Genomic DNA, 21374 nt, shown 5'->3' with positions numbered 1-21374 from the left:
GGGACACTGACCTGCTTGTCATGATGTGATTACAAGTGGAGAGGAAATGAAAATGTCTACCGACGAAAAGGAGACCGGCGGCCTGTCGAAAAGCCTGCTTCTGTCCATGTCCACCAAGTTTCCTCTTCTTTTTCCTTTTCCAAGACCCTGTTGTCTCCAAGCATATGCAGAATGTAGTCATCGAGCATATCCGAACGACAGGGACATCGACCATGAGAGCACTAACTGACTAATAGCATGAAGACGATGACGTCAATTGGACCTGATGAATGGGTTGGAATTCTAAACGATCGAGACATCAATTGACAAGTCTCTACCTCCAGAAGTAGGTACAACGCAGAAAGAAACTGTGTCTGCATGTCCAGTATAGTTATATTAGTACTCCACTAGCCAATCTTTTAGTTATGCAGAATGAGCTCATCAAGCACACACCTTTTGTGGTTCAGTGATCACGATTGTGCAGAGCCAAAAAAAGAATTCCAAAACTTTCAAGAAGAAATATGATACGAGGAAGACAGCATTCGATCACTGCATGTGATCTGCACTACAGCTGCACCTGCCATGGTTGACTAGTCGGCGGCGCCTTCGGTCAGATCTGATCTGGCCGGTGCCGCTGCCATCTCCTCCGTCGGAGGTGGTCGGCCTGAGGCTGAATAGTCGGATCTCAAGATCGCCGTCTAGTTCCGGCTGCGAGTTGGGAAGACATAGTTGCCGGTGAAAATCGAGCCGATGGCGGCGTTCTCCGTCGTTACCTTAATGAAGGCAACGCCATGTAACTACTGCCAACCCACTTGTGCTGCTCCGAGGGAAACTCTAGGATCTGGTCTTCCAGATCGGACGATGGCGGTATTGCGGTGTCGTTTTCTCTCTTGGGAGCATCGTTTGTGGAGCAGAACTGAAAGACAGAGGTAGGAGGTGGAGCGACTTCGTCTTGCATGAAGCTTTCGATGGAGATGTCAAGTCATGCCTGGCCGACAGGTGCTATGCTGTGTCACGTCTGGTCGGCAGGTGCTATGCACGACAGATCTTTCAGAATCTTCGCGCCTAGACGAATGAGCGCGGGGTGGTGGCGCCGTTGGGCGCCGTGGTGGTGTTGACGGATGGACGGACTGGCAAGGATGATGCAGATATCTCTCCTGAAAATGGGTCAGCGTTTCGATGATGATGGCGGCGTCTAAAACGTATACATGTGATGTATGCTTTAGGTCTGCTGCACCGGCGTGTGCTCCGATACATTATGTGGATGGATCGGCGACGGCACCGGTTTTAGATATGGAGAGTGAGAGCACTCCACATTATCGAGTTTTGTAGGTGTGAGTGGTGGCTTCGGGTGGTTTGATGTATGTCCTTTTTAGACCTATGTTGAATAATAAATAAAGAGGCCGGGGGTCTTAACCTCCTTTTCAAAAAAAAAAAAAAGCTGCAGCTCCAATTGGATGTGCAGTGCATCTTGCAACCAATCAGTTAGTCATCTGTTCTGCTCAACTAATCGCCTACACCGCATGCTGATTGGCTGGCTGATTGTACACAATTGGATCATCTGATGTCACGAACATCCACCATGAGACTAGCGAATTATGAGCACAGGGATGTGCAATGCATCTTTGCAGTCAGTCACACTTGTTAGCTGGACCGCATACAGTTTGAGGTTACACTGATTGCACTTGTGTGTCAGTGTGTGCGTTTTCTGAATGATGTGTGCACCTTTTTATCTCTTCGAAATGATGTGTAGACAGATGTATCGTGTTGAACAGAAGACAAGAGGCCATATTTGCTGTCAACGGCACACAAAAAAAGAGGCCATATTGCTGAGAACTGAGAAGCCCGTTGAGTTGCGTTGAGTTGAGACTTGAGAGGCACTAGAAACGCGGAAACGCTCAAATCGCATTCCGGTTTTCCTTTGGGGGGTACAATAACAGTACAATCATTCATTCATGTTAGAAAGAGAAATGTCAATACACCAGCATCAGCATCAACAGGTATTTCTTGGTGCTTAATTTTGTGCGCGATATAGTACAAAAAAAAGACGCCTACACATCGCATATCAAGGTGCATTTTTGTAAATAAATACTTGTTATGCAATTTAATGACAAAATTTTCATCATAAACGACTATTATACTATAGAAATATATAGTTTTGGTAATCAGCCCCACATTCTCCCGGAAAAAGATTTCAACATAAATGCAACTTGATATGCCATCTAGTTACAAGATTTTTAAACATAAAGATACCTTAATATATCAACGTACATCTATGCTAATAATCTTCTAATTCATTTGGGATCTTCTGAGAAATAAGGAAGACTCGCATATTTGGACATAAACATACCATAACATATCAGCATAAGTTCGTCATGATCAATGATTATGCTCTTGCTAACTGAAGTATATCTTTTTTCTTGGAAACTAATTATGACAGGAATTAACGTATACAGTATTCGTAGTTAAGATTTTGTCATCTCTTCGTCTATATTTATACTGAGGCGAGAGAAGGCCGTACACGAGAACAACAACTGCCACTGATGAACATAAGCATAGATCGGAAGCATCCAATCTGTGGACACATAATTGCTGACACAATAAATGTACCTTGATATGTGATGTAATTTAATCCCTTCGTCTGAGTTGCAGGTTCGTGTGCTATGTAGGATTAGCTCACACAATTAATTATCACGTAACGGCCACTAATACTCTAAAAATACCTGATATTGACAAAGATCCTATGCACCCGAGTTGGGAGTAAAAGTTATTTTTTGTGTGGGGAGGGCGGAGGGGGGAGATTTTCAACATAAATGTACCTCAATATGCGATCTAATTGCAAAAAAAGTTTAGCATAAATGTACATTTATGGTACAAATCTTGTACTGCCTCTCTCTCAGTTTACAGGGCGTGCAAGTACTCCTAGGTTGTCAATTTGACCAATCTAATACAAGTCATATATTACAAAAAATATATCAATATAAACTTCATATGTTCTATCCTCAAAGTAACTGAGGATATCTTGACATAAGGAAGATTCACATATTTCGGGAATACGACGTTAATGTGTTGGCATAAGTTCTTCACGATTAATGATTATGATCTCACTAATTAATGCATATCTTTTTTCTTAGAAACTAATGTAATTATTACATTAATTAACATATATATCTCGTACTCCGTCTATATGTACAATGAGGCGAGAGGAGGCTGTGCTCACTTCCATTTGATCCAGCAAGAAGCAAGGGTCGAATATGAAGGGGAGCCGCTTGATGTTCGTGGTTACTCTTTTGTCCATCGGCTATCTTGCAGCGACCGGACAGTGTAAGAAACTAAAGCTCTTTAAGCGTGTTTCTGTTTACTTATTTTTGATTGAAAGGGTTTTCCCCAGCCCCATTTTATATTTGCGCACATTTACACATCAGGTTGCACTGACAAGCATATACATTTTGTTTGCAAATAATATACAGGTGAGCTCGGGGATGAAAGGAGCCACGACGACGGCCGTGCCAGCGCAAGTGCTAATGCTCCTGCATTACACTCGTCATTCGATGAGAGCAAGATTAGCGTGAGATTTTGTCTGGTTAGGGATTGTAAAACCAAAGCTGAGACCTGGACAGAGGCATGCTTCTGCTGCCTTGTGCTGCCGGATCTTCCATGTTGGCATAAGCTACTCGAGTGTCAAGCAAACTGCCCGGCGTGCCACCCCAAGTGCTAGCTAGGCGAGTAAATTGCCAAAAACCACCACAATTGCGTCGATCAGTGCGAAAAACCACTGTTTTCATAAAAGTTTACTGAAAACACCGATTTTGAGTAATTGATTGCCTAAAGCACTAAAAACCATGATTGACCACGTTTTGACAGAAAACTGACAATGAGGCGCCTTGTAAGTGATGATGTGGTGTAGAAAACTCACACCGTTTGACCCAGCTGTTAGGCTGATATAGGGCCCACCTGTCATCCTCTCTCCTCCATCTTCCTCCTTGCTCCTGTGCTGCTACCCCACCGCGCCGCGCCTCCCTTCCCTGCGGTTCATCCTCCGACGAGTGTTAGAGTTTGAACCGTTTAACTCATGTAATCTCTCCTATCTCTATCTACCTCCCGTAGCTATGTCTATCTCCTCAACCGAACCAGATCGGGATTCTTTCTCTGGACTTGTACGCTACGGCAAAGGCTCGTTCGGCCTTGATATATATACATGCGATGCGGCTCCCTCGAGGAGCAGAAAACGCTTACACAAATTCTTACATGGTATCAGAGCTAGTCTCTTCCCTATCATCTAGCGACTCAATCCAGAACCCTAGCGCCTTTCCTTCGCCATCACCATGAGCTCCAGCGCCGCCGGCCTCAACCTCGGCGCGCCTCCATCAGAGAAGCTCGCGAGGGGGAATTACCTCCTATGGAAAGCGCAAGTTCTGCCGGCCCTGCGAGGCGCGCAGGTGACCGGTCTTCTCGACGGCAGCGATGCAGCGCCGCCGAAAACAGTGGAGGTCACCAAGGCGGACAAGACCACGGCCATCGAGCCGAATCCATTGTATGGTCCATGGATTGCCAAAGATCAGCAGGTCCTAAGTTATCTGCTGAATTCGCTCACTCCAGAAATCCTCGCGCAAGTTATTGGTAAGGAAAGTACCCTTGATCTATGGACTGCCCTTACCACGATCTTTGCTGCGCAGTCGCAATCGCGAATAACCAACTTGAGGATCGCCATCTCCAACACCAAGAAGGGCAACATGTCCAGCAATGCCTTCATCGCCAAGATGAAGAGCCTCGGAGACGAACTTGCGGCAGCAGGGCGTCCGGTGACAGACGGAGAGATGGTGGACTACATCCTCGCCGGACTTGATAGAGATTATGATCCCATCGTCGCAGCAGTCGGCGCCATAAAAAACTTCATCACGGTTGATGACCTCTTCTCACAGATCTCCGCTTTCGATCAGAGGATGGAGATGCTAGGCGACGGACCAAGCTTCCGTTCGTCAGCCAACGCCGTGTACAGGGGGCGTGGCCAGTATCGGGGCAGAGGAGGTCGCGGACGAAGAGGGCGTGGGCGTTCTGACCGTGCTCCTTCTCCGTCTATTCGCAACGGTGGAAACAATGGCTACCAGCAGCATCAACGCCAGCCACCACCGCAGCAGTATCAACAGCAGCAGGAGGATGATTACCCCGAGTGCCAGATATGTTACAAATACCATGCTGGTGGCGCGAGGGACTGTTGGGATCGGTACAAGGAAGATCGTCAGGAAAAGAAGAAGGTCAACCTCGTCACCAACTCATATGGCATCGATACAAATTGGTATGCAGATTCAGGAGCTACCGAGCATATCACAGGAGAGCTAGATAAATTGACGATGCGGGAGAAGTATCATGGAGGTGATCAAGTGCACACGGCAAGTGGAGCTGGTATGGATATTACTCACATTGGTAACTCAATTGTTAAAACCCCTCAAAAAAAATTTCATCTAAACAATGTCTTACATATCCCTCATGCATCGAAAAATCTTGTCTCTGTCCATCGTTTTACACTTGACAATAATGTTCTCATCATATTCTATCCTCACTCTTTTGTGATTAAGGATTTGGCAACGAGGAGAGTCATTCTTAGAGGAAGATGCGAGGGAGGTCTTTATCCAATCATATCATCTTCTTCTTCGGAGTCAAATAAACAAGCTTGGAGTGTCACCAAACCATCTTCAGAGAAGTGGCATCGACGCTTGGGTCATCCATCTTCAGTCATAGTTCAGCATGTCATTAGTAAAAATAGACTTCCTTTTGTGTCTAGTATTGAGTCAGTTTGTGATGCGTGTCAACAAGCAAAAAGTCATCAATTACCATATCCCATCTCTACTAGTGTATCTACTGCTCCATTACAACTTATCTTTTCATATGTGTGGGGACCAGCCCCCACTTCAGTTGGTAGATTTTCTTATTATGTAAGCTTTATTGATGACTATAGTAAATTTACTTGGATCTATTTGCTAAAGAAGCGATCCGATGTCTTTCAAGTTTTTAGCAACTTTCAAAGTCTTGTTGAACGTCAACTGAACTCTAAAATCCTTGCCATGCAAACGGACTGGGGAGGTGAGTATGAGAAACTAAATTCCTTTTTTCAAAAGATTGGAATTTCTCACCATGTATCTTGTCCCCATGCTCACCAACAGAATGGCTCTGCTGAACGAAAGCATCGACACATTGTTGAAGTAGGACTAGCATTGCTGGCTCATGCATCTATGCCTCTCAAATTTTGGGATGAGGCTTTTCTTGCCGCAACATATCTTATTAATATTAGACCCAGTAAAGTCATCAAACTTGAAAACCCTATCACTCGTCTTTTTGGCATTACTCCTGATTATACATCCCTCCGCATATTTGGTTGTGCATGTTGGCCGAATCTTCGACCATACAACACACGCAAACTTGCGTTTCGTTCCAAACAATGTGTTTTTTTGGGTTATAGTCCTATACACAAAGGGGTCAAATGTCTTGATGTCTCTACTGGTAGAATCTACATATCTAGGGATGTTGTCTTTGATGAATCTGTTTTTCCCTTCAAATCACTCCATCCAAATGCCGGTGCCCTTCTTCGAAAAGAAATTCTTCTACTTCCGGAATTTGATCAAGGGGGCGATAACAATTGTACTAATCAATGTGCTAATATTCCTTCTAGTTCTACTCCGGGTACTATGTCTGTGCAGGTGCATGAAGAAAACGGCGTTCAAAACGTTCATAATGATCAAAATCCGGTGCAAAATGATGTTATATTTGATGTGTTTGAAGAAGAAGCAGCAGGCGCAGAGCACGAGGAGGATGCGGCAGCGCCTGTCACGCCTGTGCGCCGATCCGCCTTGGATCACGGGCGGAGATCCGCGCGGGATCGCGCGCCCGCCAGCCGACAGGAGAGCCAGGCCTCTCCAGCCCGTTCCGCATCCGCCACGTCGCCAGGCGACGACGCGGGATTCCCCTCGTCCGGCGCGCGCATGCAGGAGGCGTCAGTTGTGCGCATGCAGGAGACAGGCGCCGCAGGCTCGGGATCTTCTGCTCCGGGTCGCTCCGTGGATTCAGCCGTTGCTAGTGCAGGACAGGCCACACCAGGGGCTACTGGATCCGGTACTTCAGCACAATCTGTACACATGGATGGATCTCCTGGATCTTCTGCAAACAGCCGATCTGTACAATCTTCTGTACAACAGCAAGAACAGCCTGCTACCACCTCAAGGGTCATGACCCGGCTACAGAAAGGTATTAGAAATCCCAAAATAAGAAGAGATGGTACTATACCATATGGCATGTTATGTGTTTCAGGTGAACCAGCAAAGTTGAGAGATGCGCTTGGAGATCCTAAATGGAAAAGGGCTATGGATGAAGAGTATGATGCACTCATGAAAAATAAGACATGGCACTTGGTGCCAAGTCAGAGAGGTAAAAACATTATTGACTGTAAGTGGGTCTATAGAATCAAAAGAAAAGCAGATGGCTCTATTGATAGGTATAAAGCACGTCTTGTTGCCAAAGGATTCAAGCAACGGTATGGGATTGATTATGAGGACACTTTTAGTCCAGTTGTAAAAGCTGCTACTATAAGACTTGTGCTAGCCATTGCTGTTTCTAGGGGATGGAGTCTTCGACAGCTAGATGTTCAGAACGCGTTTTTGCATGGTGTTCTGGAAGAGGAGGTCTATATGAGGCAACCACCAGGATATGAAAACAAACAAACACCTCATTATGTTTGCAGGCTTGACAAAGCTCTTTATGGTCTGAAGCAGTCACCTAGAGCATGGTTCTCAAGGTTAAGTTCACAATTGAAGTATCTTGGATTTATTCCATCCAAGGCAGATACATCTCTCTTCATTTATAATAAGGCAAACACAATGATTTTTGTGCTCATATATGTGGATGATATTATAGTTGCAAGTTCTTCTCAAGATGCCACTAATGCTCTCTTGCTAGATTTGAGTTCAGAATTTGCTTTGAAGGATCTTGGTGATTTGCATTTCTTTTTGGGCATTGAAGTTAAGAAGACTCAAGATGGCATAGTGTTGAATCAAGAGAAATATGTCACTGAACTTCTAACCCGAATAGGAATGAAGGATTGCAAACCCTCTCCTACACCATTGTCTTCTTCAGAACAACTTTCAGCATATCAGGGAGAACCTCTTAATGAAGAGGAGAGCACAAAATATAGAAGTGTTGTTGGAGCTCTACAATACTTGACTTTGACACGGCCAGATATTTCGTTTGCTGTGAACAAGGTTTGTCAATATTTGCATGCTCCTACCTCCACTCATTGGACGTCTGTCAAACGGATTGTACGATACATTAAGCATACTATGAGTTTGGGACTTCAGTTTAGACGTTCCAGTTCCACACTTGTTAGTGCATTCTCTGATGCTGATTGGGCAGGATGTGTTGATGACAGAAAGTCAACTGGAGGATTTGCAGTATTCTTTGGTTCAAACCTTATTTCTTGGAGTGCCAGAAAACAAGCCACTGTGTCAAGGTCAAGTACAGAGGCTGAATACAAATCACTAGCAAATGCAACTGCTGAAATTATTTGGGTGGAATCTTTGCTTCATGAGCTAGGAATCAAGCAACCTCGTATATCTTGTCTATGGTGTGACAACTTGGGAGCAACCTATCTTTCTGCTAATCCAGTGTTTCATAGTAGAACCAAACACATTGAAATTGATTTTCACTTTGTGCGTGAAAGAGTTGCAGAGAAGAAGTTGGATATACGATTCATTCCATCCAAAGATCAAGTAGCTGATGGGTTTACCAAAGCTTTGCCAACCAAGTCCTTTGAAGAGTTCAAGAGAAATCTTAACATAAGATAGTTTAGATTAAGGGAGGGTGTTAGAGTTTGAACCGTTTAACTCATGTAATCTCTCCTATCTCTATCTACCTCCCGTAGCTATGTCTATCTCCTCAACCGAACCAGATCGGGATTCTTTCTCTGGACTTGTACGCTACGGCAAAGGCTCGTTCGGCCTTGATATATATACATGCGATGCGGCTCCCTCGAGGACATAGCTACAACGAGCACCGGGACTCTGAATCCGACGCGCCATGCCGGCCGCCGCTTTAGCTACCCCTAAGCCGGCGACCAAATTGGGCGGTGCTCGATCTCCCGACCAAAACAAGGTGGGCCTCGCTGAATCGGGCGGCAGGGTTGCGGGCACCTGGAGCTCGGCCTCCCAGCAGCGGGTTGGTGCTCGGGCGCGTAGGAGCTCAGACTCTCTGCAGCGGGCTCGTGGGGAGTTCGGCCTCCCATGAGCAGGCAGGAGCGCGGGCGCGCGAGCTCCTCGTCGCCCAGCACGCCACTCAACTCGCCGGCTGGTGCTGCCTCCTCCACGGGGCAAGTTGGCTGCGCGCAGGAGCTCAGACTCTCCGGAGTGGGCTCGCATGGAACTCGCGCTTGCCGAAGCGGACAGGGGCGCGGGCGCGCGAGCTCCTCCTGGGCCTCCTCCTCGTCGCCCAGCACGCCACTCACCTCGCCCTCCACAGGTTCGCGCGGAACTGCAGGGGCGGCTGACTCCGGTGATGCTCCGGCGAGCTGCACAACGACATAAGCAGGTCGAACTCCGCCGGTGTGCGGAAGTGGACCGCCCTCCAGCTCTCCCCCTGATGCGCACAACATGCTCGATGAAATGCATGAGAGAGGAAGCGGACTATAGATGCGGACGGATGGGCCCGCGGCAACGTAACGGTTCAGTCAAATGGTCCAACGTCCGTCTCTGCTGGCCGTTACCCCGTGCCACGTGGCGCTGACAAATGGACCCCACTTTCAGTTTTCGTGTCAAAACGTGATCAAGCATCACTCTTAGTGCTTTCAGCAAACAATTATTCAAAATTGGTGTTTTGGGCAAACTTTTATGAAAATGGAGGTTTTTCGCAATGAGCGACGCAATTGTGGTGGTTTTTGGCAATTTACTCTAGCTAGGGAGACTCAACCGACCGGCGTTGGGTCTAGAATTGCCCTATTTGAATAAAAAGATGGTTATAGTTAACTGCTATTTTACAAGAATTAGTCGAATGCATGTGTTTCTCACGGAACATATAAACGTGGAGACGAACTAAGGACAGCACAAGACATGGCCAGGCTGGTCTGGTAGGGAAGGATGATAACGATGTGATGACCATGTTCTGGTGGCAGTAGTGGTCATTTGGTACTCCATAGATCCTAATGTAATTTGTATTATGTTTGAGATGTTGTATACTTTTAATGAAATTTAATAATAGATTCAGGTGCTTTTCGTAGAAAAAGAAATGAAACAAAGGAACATGGACGGGTAGACACATCTAAGCGGGCACACTTAAGTGCCCCAAACCCTATTCCGGGCTATTTCGCTAACCGGCGCACACCCCCTCCACCCTAGATGCGCGGCCCATTTTCTCCCTTTTTTAACCTTCAAAAACTTGGTGCGTGAGCCTTGAACTCTTGACCTTAGGGTTTAGCACGACCTACAGTAACCAACTGGGAAACTTTTTTTTTGAACATCAGTACAGACACAAGCACTCATATACACGCGCATACATTCATCCTTATGAAGCACACATGCATACCCTACCCCTATGAGCGCCTCCGAAAGACTGAGCCAGCATGTCATCTTGAGATTTACGAAGTCACCGTAGGCGCCTCGTCGTCGACGGAAACGTCTCCTCCCACTGAACGTGCATCGCCGGAAATCCTGAAATGAATCCAGGAATAAATGCGAGCACCAGGATTTGAACGCTGGTGGGCTGGGGATACCACAACCCCTCCAACCATATTAACATGTTGTGCATTCTTACTTCCTTGTTCTTTCTTGTTGTGTGTCCCATGTAAGGCAGGTAGCAGCTAGTTTTTTTTCCTTTTGTGTCTGGTTTTGTTTAACCAAAATTTGTTATTTTTTATCTAGTTCTTTATTTATTTTTCTTCAAATGCATGAACTTTTTTTTAAAATCGATTATTATTTCTCAAAATTCGTTAAATTTTCTTGAATTTGTTAACTTTTTTCAACCTCGTGGGATTTTTAAATTTTCATTATTTTATTTCAAATCTGTGAACCATTTCAGTTTTTCTAAGCAATTTAATGCATGAATTATTCTTAAGGCCATGAACTCTTTTCAACGTATTCCATATTTTCAAAATTAGTGAACTTTTCAAATTCATGAATTGTTGTATCAAAATCGATGAACCTATTTCAAACACGTGATTTTTTTGTCAAAATCAATGATTTTTTTTCAAAAATTTCAACTGTTTTCATATTCGTCAACTTTTTTAAAATACATGAAGTTTTTTCAAATTAATGACTCTTTTCCAAAATTGACGAGCTTCTTTAAAATTTGTGGTACTCTTTATCGAAATAGATGTTTTTCAGATTTTATGAACTTCAAAAAAAATCATGAAATTTTTCTTAGAATTTGGTGAAGTTTTTTAGATTCGCAAACTTTTTTTCCAATTCCCATTTTTTTTATTTTTGGTGAACTTTTTTAATTTTAAAGTCCAGGGTTAATGGTCCACAAACAAATCAACCAATCAAATTGGTCTACCGATCAACCAATTGAACCGGAGCGAGAGGGGATAGGCGAGTGAACTCGTGTTGCTGGGCTGCGGCCCTCTTAGGGCTCATGTGATCGTCGGCCCTCCTTTCCGACAATAAAAGCGCGAAATAGGAGCTCCCCTTGAGTGATTCAGGGCTCGTTCGGATCTTCTCCAGCTTCATGGATCCGAGCCAACTACCTTTTTAGACTGGATAATAAGACATGAACCATAGCCGCCGAATGCCAAGCACGACCCGGGTTGTCCATGCCCAGGACTACATCCCGCTCTCGACCTTCGTTCCAACTACTAGGTTATCCCACGCGGATGCTTCAGCACTCGCAATGCCCAAAGATCAATTCCAAAGTTTGGCTGGGGTAAGAAGTGAATGTCTTTTTTCGAATGGTCGATGTGGAAGTGAATGCCCACCTACATATTTTTCACTTATTTGTTTATTTGCATATAAAGCCTTGCGGCCCTGACAATATAGGCTCAAGTAATGCAAAGGATACAGGAAATACCAGAGAGAAGAGACACAAACGAAAAACACTTGCACATACAACCACAAACCCAACACAGTGGCGAAGCTTGAGCTGTCATTTTGGTGGGCCAATGGGCTTTAGGGTTCTACAAAAAGCATGTTTGGGGCGTTTTTACTGTGTGTATGGGGTAATTAAGGTTGTGATTGGTAGAATGCATGGAGCGTGCAAGAGCTCAAACATTCCCTGCTAAATCCACTTTGGGTGTTTGGTAGCCTAGACGGGGCCTCCTCAGTATCCACGAGCTCAGCACAAATACCCTCGTAGAATGCACGAAGATAAAACACACGAGTAGACGTTTGCTGGTCAGCATGCACGAGCAAAGCTAGCGACAACGTGTTTAAAAAATATTCAGAACTTTCAAATCGGTTCAATTTCTTTTAAAAAAAGTTCACATTTTAAAAATGTTAGATTTTCAAATTTGTTTAGTTTTTCAAAAATTGTTCAGCATTTCAAAAGTAATTCAAAAAAAGTTAGATTTTTAGAATTTATTTGAATTTTGAAAAATGTTTAGAATTTTCAAAAAAACGAACTTCCAAAAAATGTTCAAAATTCCAAAAAATAAGTTTTAATTTTTTTCAAAATTTTAATTTAAAAAAATCAAAAAATGTTTGGAATTTCAAAATTTGTGTTCATATGTTTTTTTTTCAATCCTTTAGAAATATCGGTTGCTACAGCACCGACTGTCATATCTAAACAAACTGTCAAACAGAGTCTCAGTTTAGCATGTCTCTACACATACACCGCTAACAAACAACATCAAATACATGTATCCAGCATGTCTATACACAACATGTATTGGAGGAGAACAGCCATGTTAGGTTGAGAATGCTACCAAACACCCTAACATGTGGCACGTGCACCATGAGTCAACTAAGGACATCCACTATTTATGCCAAATAGCGGTGCCAAATTGTCTTTTAGCTTTTGGAACCGCTTTACATCATTGTGCAACCTAGTGCCAAATTAAAGATTCTGGAACCGAAGCTCGTAGGAGCGGCGATGCCAATTCACTGCTTCCCAAAATATGGGGGGCGTTGGTAATAAACAACAGCTTAGCCAAATGTCACTCAACTGAAAATAGAATTTGGGTCCGTTAATTTTGAGAGTTCGCCAGAGTGAGCCGGAGGGAAGGAAGGAGAAGGAAAGGGCTCGCCGGAGGGCTATTCCATTATCTATCGTAGGGTTCAGGGTGGGACAGTGGTGGAGGCGGTGGTGCAGCTTCGCTGGGGAAAAAAAGTACGCGACGGAGCTAGAGAGACGGCCGCGGGCGGTGGCAAGACCGGCGGTGGGGAGCGGTTCCAGGGAGGGCGGGGGCAGCGAGGCTGCGGGGGAGCGCCGCCGACTGCGGGTTGTGGTTGCAGGCGATTTGGCCGGCGGCTTGTGCGGCGGCCAAAGGAAGAAGCCGGGGAAGAAGAAGGCATGCTCACCGTTTGATCTGCATCCAACGCCCAGAAAACAGTCGACTGACGTGTAGCCGCATCCAATAACCAATGTTTCTTTTGGCCAAGCTAGTTGCTGCTCTTGTACAACCTGCATGCAGTTGTGTAGAGATGGGAAGATTTTTGGTACATTCAGCAGCTGCGCCCGCTATACAGAAATTTGGAACCACACTCATTGTGGGGTAAATGATACCTCCTCCATTTCATAATATAGTGCGCCCGCATTCAAGATTTAAGTATGATTCATAAATTTAACTAACATGGATGACTATGGTGGGAACAAAAATTATACAACCACAAACAAAGAAAAAACTCGCACATACAACCACAAACCCAACACATAGTGGCGAAGCTTGAGCTGCCATTTTGGTGGGCCAATGGGCTTCAGGGTTCTAAAAAAAGCATGTTTTGGTTCATTTTTACTGCATGTATGGGGTAATTAAGGATGTATTTGGTAGAGTGCATGAGCTCAAACGTTCCCTACTAAACTCACTTTTGGGTGTTTGGTAGTCTAGACGGGGTCTCCTCAGCATGCACGAGCTCAGCACAAATACCCTCGTAGCATGCATGAAGATAGAACACACGAGTAGACGTTTGCTGGTTAGCATGCACGAGCAAAGCGAGCGACAACTTGTTTAAAAAACATTCAGACTTTTCAAATGGGTTCAATTTATTTTTAAAAAGTTCACATTTGAAAAATGTTAGATTTTCCATATGTAGTCAAATTTTCAAAAAATGTTCAGAATTTCAAAATTAGTTTTAAAATATGTTTTATAATTTTTTTGAATTTTGAATAATGTTCAGAATTTCCAAAAAAAAATGATTCACAAAATGTTAAAAAATCCAACAAATAATTTTCTAAAAATGTTCAAAATTTTAACTTAAAAAAATCTAAAATGTTTAAATTAAATTTGTGTTCAATTTTTTTTTGATTTGGTTTTCCAACTCCTTTAGAAATACCAGTTGCTACAGTACGGACTGACATGTCTAAACATATACAAGCTGCCAAACAGAGTCTCAGCTTAGCATGTCTTAGCACATACACCCCTAACAAACAACACCAAATGCATTTACTAAGCATGTATATACTCAACATGTATTAGAGGTGAACAACCATGTTAGGTTGAGAATGCTACCAAACACCCTAACATGTGGCACGTGCATCATGAGTCAATTAAGGACATCCACAATGTATGCCAAATTGTCTTTTGGCTTTTAGAACCGCTTTACATCATTGTGCAACATAGTGCCAAACTAAAGATTCTAGAACCGAAGCTTGTAGGAACGGCGAAGCCAAACTATGCTCAGTACCCCCTGCTTCCCAAAATATGAGGGGCACTGGTAATAAACAATAGCTTAGCTAAATGTCACTCGATTGAAAATAGAATTCGGGGTCAGTCAATTTTGATAGTTCATCATGAGCCGAGGGGAGGAAGGGGCTCGCCGGAGGGCTACCTCGTTATCTATCTTAGGGTTTAGGGTGGGGCGGTGGTACAACTTCGCTGGAGAAAACAACAGTATGTGGGCGGGCTAGAGGGACGGTCGGGGGCGGCGACAAGACCGACGATGGGGAGCGGTTCCGGGGAGGGCGGGGAGGCAAGGCTGCGCTCGACCATGGGTGGTGTTCGCGGGCGGTTTGTCCGGCGACCCGTTTAGCGGCCAAAGAAAGAAGAAGCTGGAGGAAGAAGAATGCATGCCCACTGTTTAATCCGCATCCAACGGCCACAAATAGTCGACTGACCCAAATTCAAAAGGCAGTCGATTGACGTGTAGCCGCTCCCAATAAACAATGTTTTTTTTGGCCAAGCTAGCTACTGCTCTTGTACAACATGCATGCAGTGGCTGATCACATTTTTCAAGATTTAAGTTTGATCATAAATTTAACTAGCATGGGCGACTATGGATGCCCTAAGTATGCACTTTTCCTTGCCTCAAAAGAAAAAGAAAGAAAAATTGCAGTTTCCGTTCCACGCGCTACTTGATGAATGAAGCAATGAATGGAATCTGAATTTTGGGGTCCTCCTGCTATCACGGCAACACGGCAAAGCAGAGCACATGAGTAAAAGCAGAGCACATGAACACATTGAGGAGGAGGAGACCACTGGTCCGTCCGTCCATCACTGCGTGCTGCGCAAATCATTACACCCGCACATGCCAGCCTTGCCATGACATTGCTCTCGGTCTGCAACAGCAATTCCAATTGGACGTGCAATGCGTCTCGCAGTCGGCCAGTCAGTCACATGTTCCAGTACGTGGTACGTACTAAATTGCCTGCACCGCACTGCATGGATAAAATCTGATAATGTTGGTGTCGAATAATGCAGCCCAGCTGGCTTTACATTACATTACGCTGAGAACCAAAAGTAAGACGGAAGAAAATAATCCTACATACATAAATGCATACTAATGGCAGCAATAATGTAGTAATCAGTTGCAACCTTTGGGAATTGGGAGCCTGACATAGTACATGGTATACTGCCGCTGCTGCTACAGACTGACTAATTCAGCAGAATCGTTGATCAGCCACTTAATCTGTCAGCCACCACAACTAATCATCACCAATCTCTTGAGCGGATCAATGATACTACTACTACTAGTATGGTTTAGTAATAGTCCAACTAAACAGTCCAGGTGCTTATCAGTAATCAGGCAGGCGCACGCGCTAACCACTGGATTATCAATCAGTGGAGCGTGGCGACGTAGGCGTCGGCGAGCATCTTCCCGAGCCGGACCTGCGCCGGCGTGGTGAGGTGCGTGAAGTCGTTGGCGACGGGGAGGCCCATGGCGTCCACGTACCTCAGGTTCGGCGCCCGCACCGCCCGCTGCGCCTTCCGCACCAGATCCACGAACTTGCCCTGCCCCGTCGCGATCCCAACCTGCACCAAGAACGTCATGGGGTGAGTGAGCGGTGAGCGTACTGATGGAGTTGGCCGTGGCAGGGGATTCATGGATGCGGCGAGCGACAGACCTGGATGACGAGGAGGTTTGGGATGCCGAGGTCCCGCCGGACGTCCCGGATAAGCGCCTCCATCCTGCCCGTGTACGCCAGCGCGTCCTCGCGCCGGATGGTGTCGGTCTCGCCCTGGAACCAGAGCATGGCCGCGATCCTCCCCTTGCCATTCGTCTGCGCGACGGCGGCGCGGGCGCGGGTGAGCATCCGGTCGTAGAGGTCGGAGCCGCGGGACCAGTTGGCGATGGGGGTGCCGCCCTGCGCGCAGGGGACGAGGCCGACCACGGCGCCCCTGGGGCACGCCGGGGCGCGGAGCAGCGCGTGCGCGAACGGCATGCCCGGGCCGACGCCCAGCACGTTGCCCACGTCGATGCCGGAGTGCAGCGGCTCGCGGGCCTCCTCCCAGCGCAGGGCCGGCGAGAGGCGGAGCGTGCGCGGGGACGGGGCGCACTCCCGCGGCACCACGCCGTCCCAGCGGTTGTTGAGCGTCGCCCCGCCCCGGCCGCCCATGTTGGACTGCCCCGCCAGGATGAACACCAGCGTGGGCGTCCTCCCAGCTCCGGCGCCCACGGCCGTGGCCGCGAGCAGGGCGAGCAGCAGCAGGATGGACGGCATTGCCGGCGCCGCAGCTGGTTGCATCTCACGGAGCTAGCTAGCTGCTCACACTCACTGGTCCGTCACGGAGTGGCAGTGATGATAGCAGCACGGGATCGCACCGTTGGAGAGGAGGATATTGGTGTACGATATGGTGGTAATAAATTGGGCGCGTCGGGTTTGTGGGAGGAAAAGTTATAGCGATGCGGTGCACGACGGACTGCTACTACAGTGAAAGAGCGAGTGAGGGACGGTGGGCATGGCGTGCTGCCCTGCCCTTTTTGGTCTCTTGTCTGACGATGCGCGTGGAAGCGGGCGTGGAATGAGCTGTCGGTGTTTGGATGTTTACTCCTCTCCACTGCAGTGCTGCTGTGGGAAGACGTGTGGGAGGAGGAACCAAAAGGCAACGGCGCCCGCCGAAAGGTCGGTCGTCTCGTTTGTAGCATCGGATTGGACGCTTGGTCGATGGATGCATGGTGTCTACGCTGCCGGTGCCAGCCAAAGGATAAAACGGCTGCCCATTGGTGTACCAGTACAAACAATGGCGGATTCAGGAGGCCCTCGGCATTGCGTTGGAGCGGACCAAGGATGAACACCGGCGGCAGCTTTAGATGAACCTCCCGGCCCGCGCGCAGCTCCGCCAGAACGGCGCAGTCCGCGCCGTCTTCTTCCCCCGACGGCCGCTCCTCCACGCGGGCAGCGGTGGGTGCGAATGCCCGCGCCGCGCGCCGCGAGAGGCAACGTGCACGGGAGAGGGACCCGGCGGAGCAGTCCGCGCGCCGCCGTCCGGTGAGGTTAATGTTAGAATATATAACCGTATTTGTTTTGTATATATATACAATTATATATGTGTAGTCCTTGTATAGGTGTCTGTATATTGTACGATACGAACTCTGCCTTGTGACCTCTATATATTGATCAATACAAGGCACCACAACATGTGGTTTCCCTAATCTTACATCCAACTCCAATGCGCGACCCCAAACCGTCCGCCCGCATCCGTTTGAGGATAAACGGACAAAGCAGGCCTTCCAACGCTCTGCCGCAAACGGACCGTCATCCGTGTTCTATCCGCTTTCGACCCATTCCTGGCCCAAGTTTGGGCCTAGTTTGCATCCCAACGAACACGTGCGAACGCGAGCGGCGCATGCCCTTGTCCTGCCCTGGCCCGCCCGTCGGGGACACAGAGCCCCCTCCCCTCCCCCCATTTTCTTGTTCTCTACCTTCCTCCGCCTCCCCCCTGTCATTGCTACCGCCGCCCTCCCCTGCCGCGCCGTGTTACACAAAGGTCGTCCCAACCAGCACCACGCCATACCATAGATGTCTCCGCACTGGCTTTACGGAAAGCATTTGGCCGGGGTTCTCCTTGGTCGCCGGTGGGAGAGATAGAAACGGCAGCCGAAGTCACCCGCCGTCCCAGACCTACTCCGGCCGACCGTTCTTTGCCGCAGGGCTCCCGCCAGCACCACCTACTCTAGTCGGCGGTCGTCGCCTACGAAGGGAGCAGGACATGTACTATTCCGGCCGCGCCTCCAGCATGACCACAAGGTGTTCGACGGATTGCTCACAAGGTACAATGGATAGCGGCGATGGGTTTTTCTTTCACAACTTTGTTTACTCATCGGATGATGAAGAGTTGGCTGCTGCGTTGGCCGTGAATGAACACATTAGTAGGAAGCGGCCTCGGTTCAGGGGATCAATCCCCGGCCATGCTCCGGCCTTGAACCACAATAGAGAGAAAGGCCATACCCTTCTCTATGCTGATTACTTCAAGGACGGTGCACTCTCCAGGCCAAATCAATTTCGTCGCCGATTCCGAATAAGAAGGCATGTGTTCAATCGTATTCGAGAGGGTGTGGTGCACATGACCCATACTTTGAGTGCAAAGAGGATGCCCTAGGCAAGCTTGGTTTCTCTTCATAGCAGAAATGCACTGCAGCTATCGGCATGCTTGCATATGGAATCCCTGGTGATATTGTGGACGAGTATGTTCATATGAGAGAGTCCACATGTCTCATGTCTCTCTATAGTTTCTGCACGTCCGTGATGGAAGTGCTCGACGTTGAGTACCTCAGAGAGCCAACTGCAGCTAACACAAAGATGTTGTTGGCGATCAATGCCGAGAGGGCCTTCCGGACATGCTTAGTAGTATAGATTGTATGCACTGGAAGTGGAAGAACTGTCCATTTGCTTGGCATGGGCAGTACAAGGGGCATGAGAAAGGTGCCACTATTATACTTGAGGCGGTGGCTTCATAAGATCTCTGGATATGGCATTCTTTCTTCGCATGGCTGGTTCTCAGAATGATATTACTGTTCTTCAGTGTTCTCCGGTGTTTGCAAGGCTTGCAGAAGGCCACTCTCCGGAGGTCAACTTTGAGGTCAATGGCCACCATTACAATAAGGGATATTACCTAGCTGATGGTATCTATCCTCAGTGGTCCACTATTGTGAAGACATACCGAACCCGCAAGGAGAGAAGAGACAGAGGTTTGCCCAAATGCAGGAGAGTGCCAGGAAGGATGTGGAGCGTGTTTTTGGTGTGCTTCAGTCTCGATGGGGCATCCTTCGTAACCCTGCATTGACATGGATCACGAAGAAGCTTTGGGAGGTGATTATTGCTTGTGTGATCATGCACAACATGATCGTGGAGGATGAATGTGATGATAGCATCTACGACCAAGGGTTTGATTTCCAGGGTGAAAATGTTGAGCCTGAGCATGCACCTCCTGCAACCTTTGAACAGTTTGTCGAGTTTCATCGGAAATTGCGTGATTGGCATACTCATATCCAGCTCCAGGATGACTTGGTGAGCACATGTGGACTCACATTGGTGACCAATAGATGCATCTATGGGTTTAATTTATTTTCATGAGAACAAATTTTAGTTGTATTGTAATAATACTATTTGATATTATTTTCATTTTCGATTGGGTTGTAATAATAACACTATTTCGACGTGCAACAATTGACAATTTAATATCAAATATTTGTATTTTCTCGAACGGACAAGATGCGGCTGAAGATGCGGCCGCGCGTTGGGTGCCTGGCTGCCCCATCCACGAATCCGGACGGACACGATCACATTGCCACCCCAAACGGACGAAAAAGTGACGAAATGGACGTCTGTTTGGGGTCATCCATTGGAGCTGTCCTAATGGAGGACAGAGCCCAACGAGGACGCGCGACTCCTCGAATGGGTCTATTGTCGGTCCCTCACGACAGCGGAGACAGATGCTCACCGCCTCCGATGGAAGTATGCCAAGGCGCTCCGGCTTGCTATTGAGCAATCGGAGCGCGAGGCAAAGGAGTCAACGACGAAGAAGGCTCATGTTGCCAATTTGAAGCAGGAGCAGGACAAGGCCGTCCGTCGGATGAAGGGGCTCATCGTCCTCTCCGATTTCGATGACAACGACGTCCGCGACACTTGCACCTTCTCCTCGGACGACAAAGACCCTCCACCAACCATGGATGCCTACAGTTACGCCGGCCACTGGAAGGGCAAAGGCCCGATGAGGAAGTGGTGAAGCTCCGCCATCTCGTCTTTCATTTTAACCTTTTAGTAATCTAGTTTAAATTTGTCCGTCGTTTATGTGAATTATGTGAACTTTGGCTATCTTTTGGAGATCCGTTGGTGATCTTTTAGGAACAGGGGGAGTAGTTTTATTTGACGGAAATATAGAACATTTTAGAGATTCCTAAATATAATACATTTTATATTTTAGAGTGTAGGTTCACTCATTTTGCTACGTATGTAGTTCATAGTGGAATATCTAAAAGGTCTTAATTTAGGAACAGAGGGAGTAGTTTGATTCCATGGAAATACAATGTATTCAAACTTAGATAACAGATTGTCCGGCAAGATATAGTCATACTAACCGTAGCACAACTGTTTGGCAAGATATTAGCTCATTAGATGAATGGAGAACCCAAGCTTATGAAAATGCCAAGTTATTGAAAGAAAAAAAATTAAAAGATGGCATGATAAAAAAATCCAAAAGCGTGAGTTCAAAGTTGAAGAACTTGTTTTTTTGTACAACTCTCGTTTCAGATTCTTTGTAGGAAAACTCCTCTCCAAATAGGAAGGACCCTATGTTATCGAGGAGGTTTATCGATCTGGAGCTATCAAAACAAATAATGCCGAAGGTACTAACCCGAAGGTTGTTAATGAGCAACGAATAAAACATTATATATCAGGTACGCCCATTAATGTTGAAAGCAATATTATCCAAACTATGACACCAGAAGAATATATAAAAGAAACCTTCTGAAACACTCCAGAATCATGAAAAAAGGATGTACGTGATATGGTAAGTAAACGGACTACGAAAAATCTGCAAAAAAATTTATGTC

The 21374-nt window shown here is 46.7% G+C and overlaps 1 protein-coding gene across 1 annotated transcript; it reads right to left on the bottom strand.

Moving 5' to 3' along the window:
* Positions 1 to 15770: 15770 nt before the first annotated feature.
* Positions 15771 to 17306, bottom strand: LOC123114451 (probable carbohydrate esterase At4g34215). The gene is made up of 2 exons (XM_044535936.1): positions 16447 to 17306; positions 15771 to 16354 (listed from the first exon to the last, which is right to left on the bottom strand). The coding sequence occupies exons 1-2, from the start codon at positions 17065 to 17067 to the stop codon at positions 16160 to 16162; spliced, it is 816 nt and encodes a 271-aa protein (XP_044391871.1). The 5' UTR covers positions 17068 to 17306; the 3' UTR covers positions 15771 to 16159.
* Between the last annotated feature and the right edge of the window lie 4068 nt (positions 17307 to 21374).

The sequence above is a fragment of the Triticum aestivum genome, chromosome 5B (genome assembly GCF_018294505.1).
Source record: "Triticum aestivum cultivar Chinese Spring chromosome 5B, IWGSC CS RefSeq v2.1, whole genome shotgun sequence".
NCBI lineage: Eukaryota > Viridiplantae > Streptophyta > Magnoliopsida > Poales > Poaceae > Triticum > Triticum aestivum.
Note: the sequence above shows the minus strand (reverse complement) of the source record. Positions and strands in the feature narration are given on the sequence as shown.

Coding starts and splice junctions, on each gene's coding strand:
- LOC123114451 (XM_044535936.1), bottom strand. CDS start 17,067: ATGCAACCAGCTGCGGCGCCGGCAATGCCGTCCATCCTGCTGCTGCTC. Junction 16,355..16,446: donor CAAACCTCCTCGTCATCCAG/GTCTGTCGCTCG, acceptor TTCTTGGTGCAG/GTTGGGATCGCGACGGGGCA.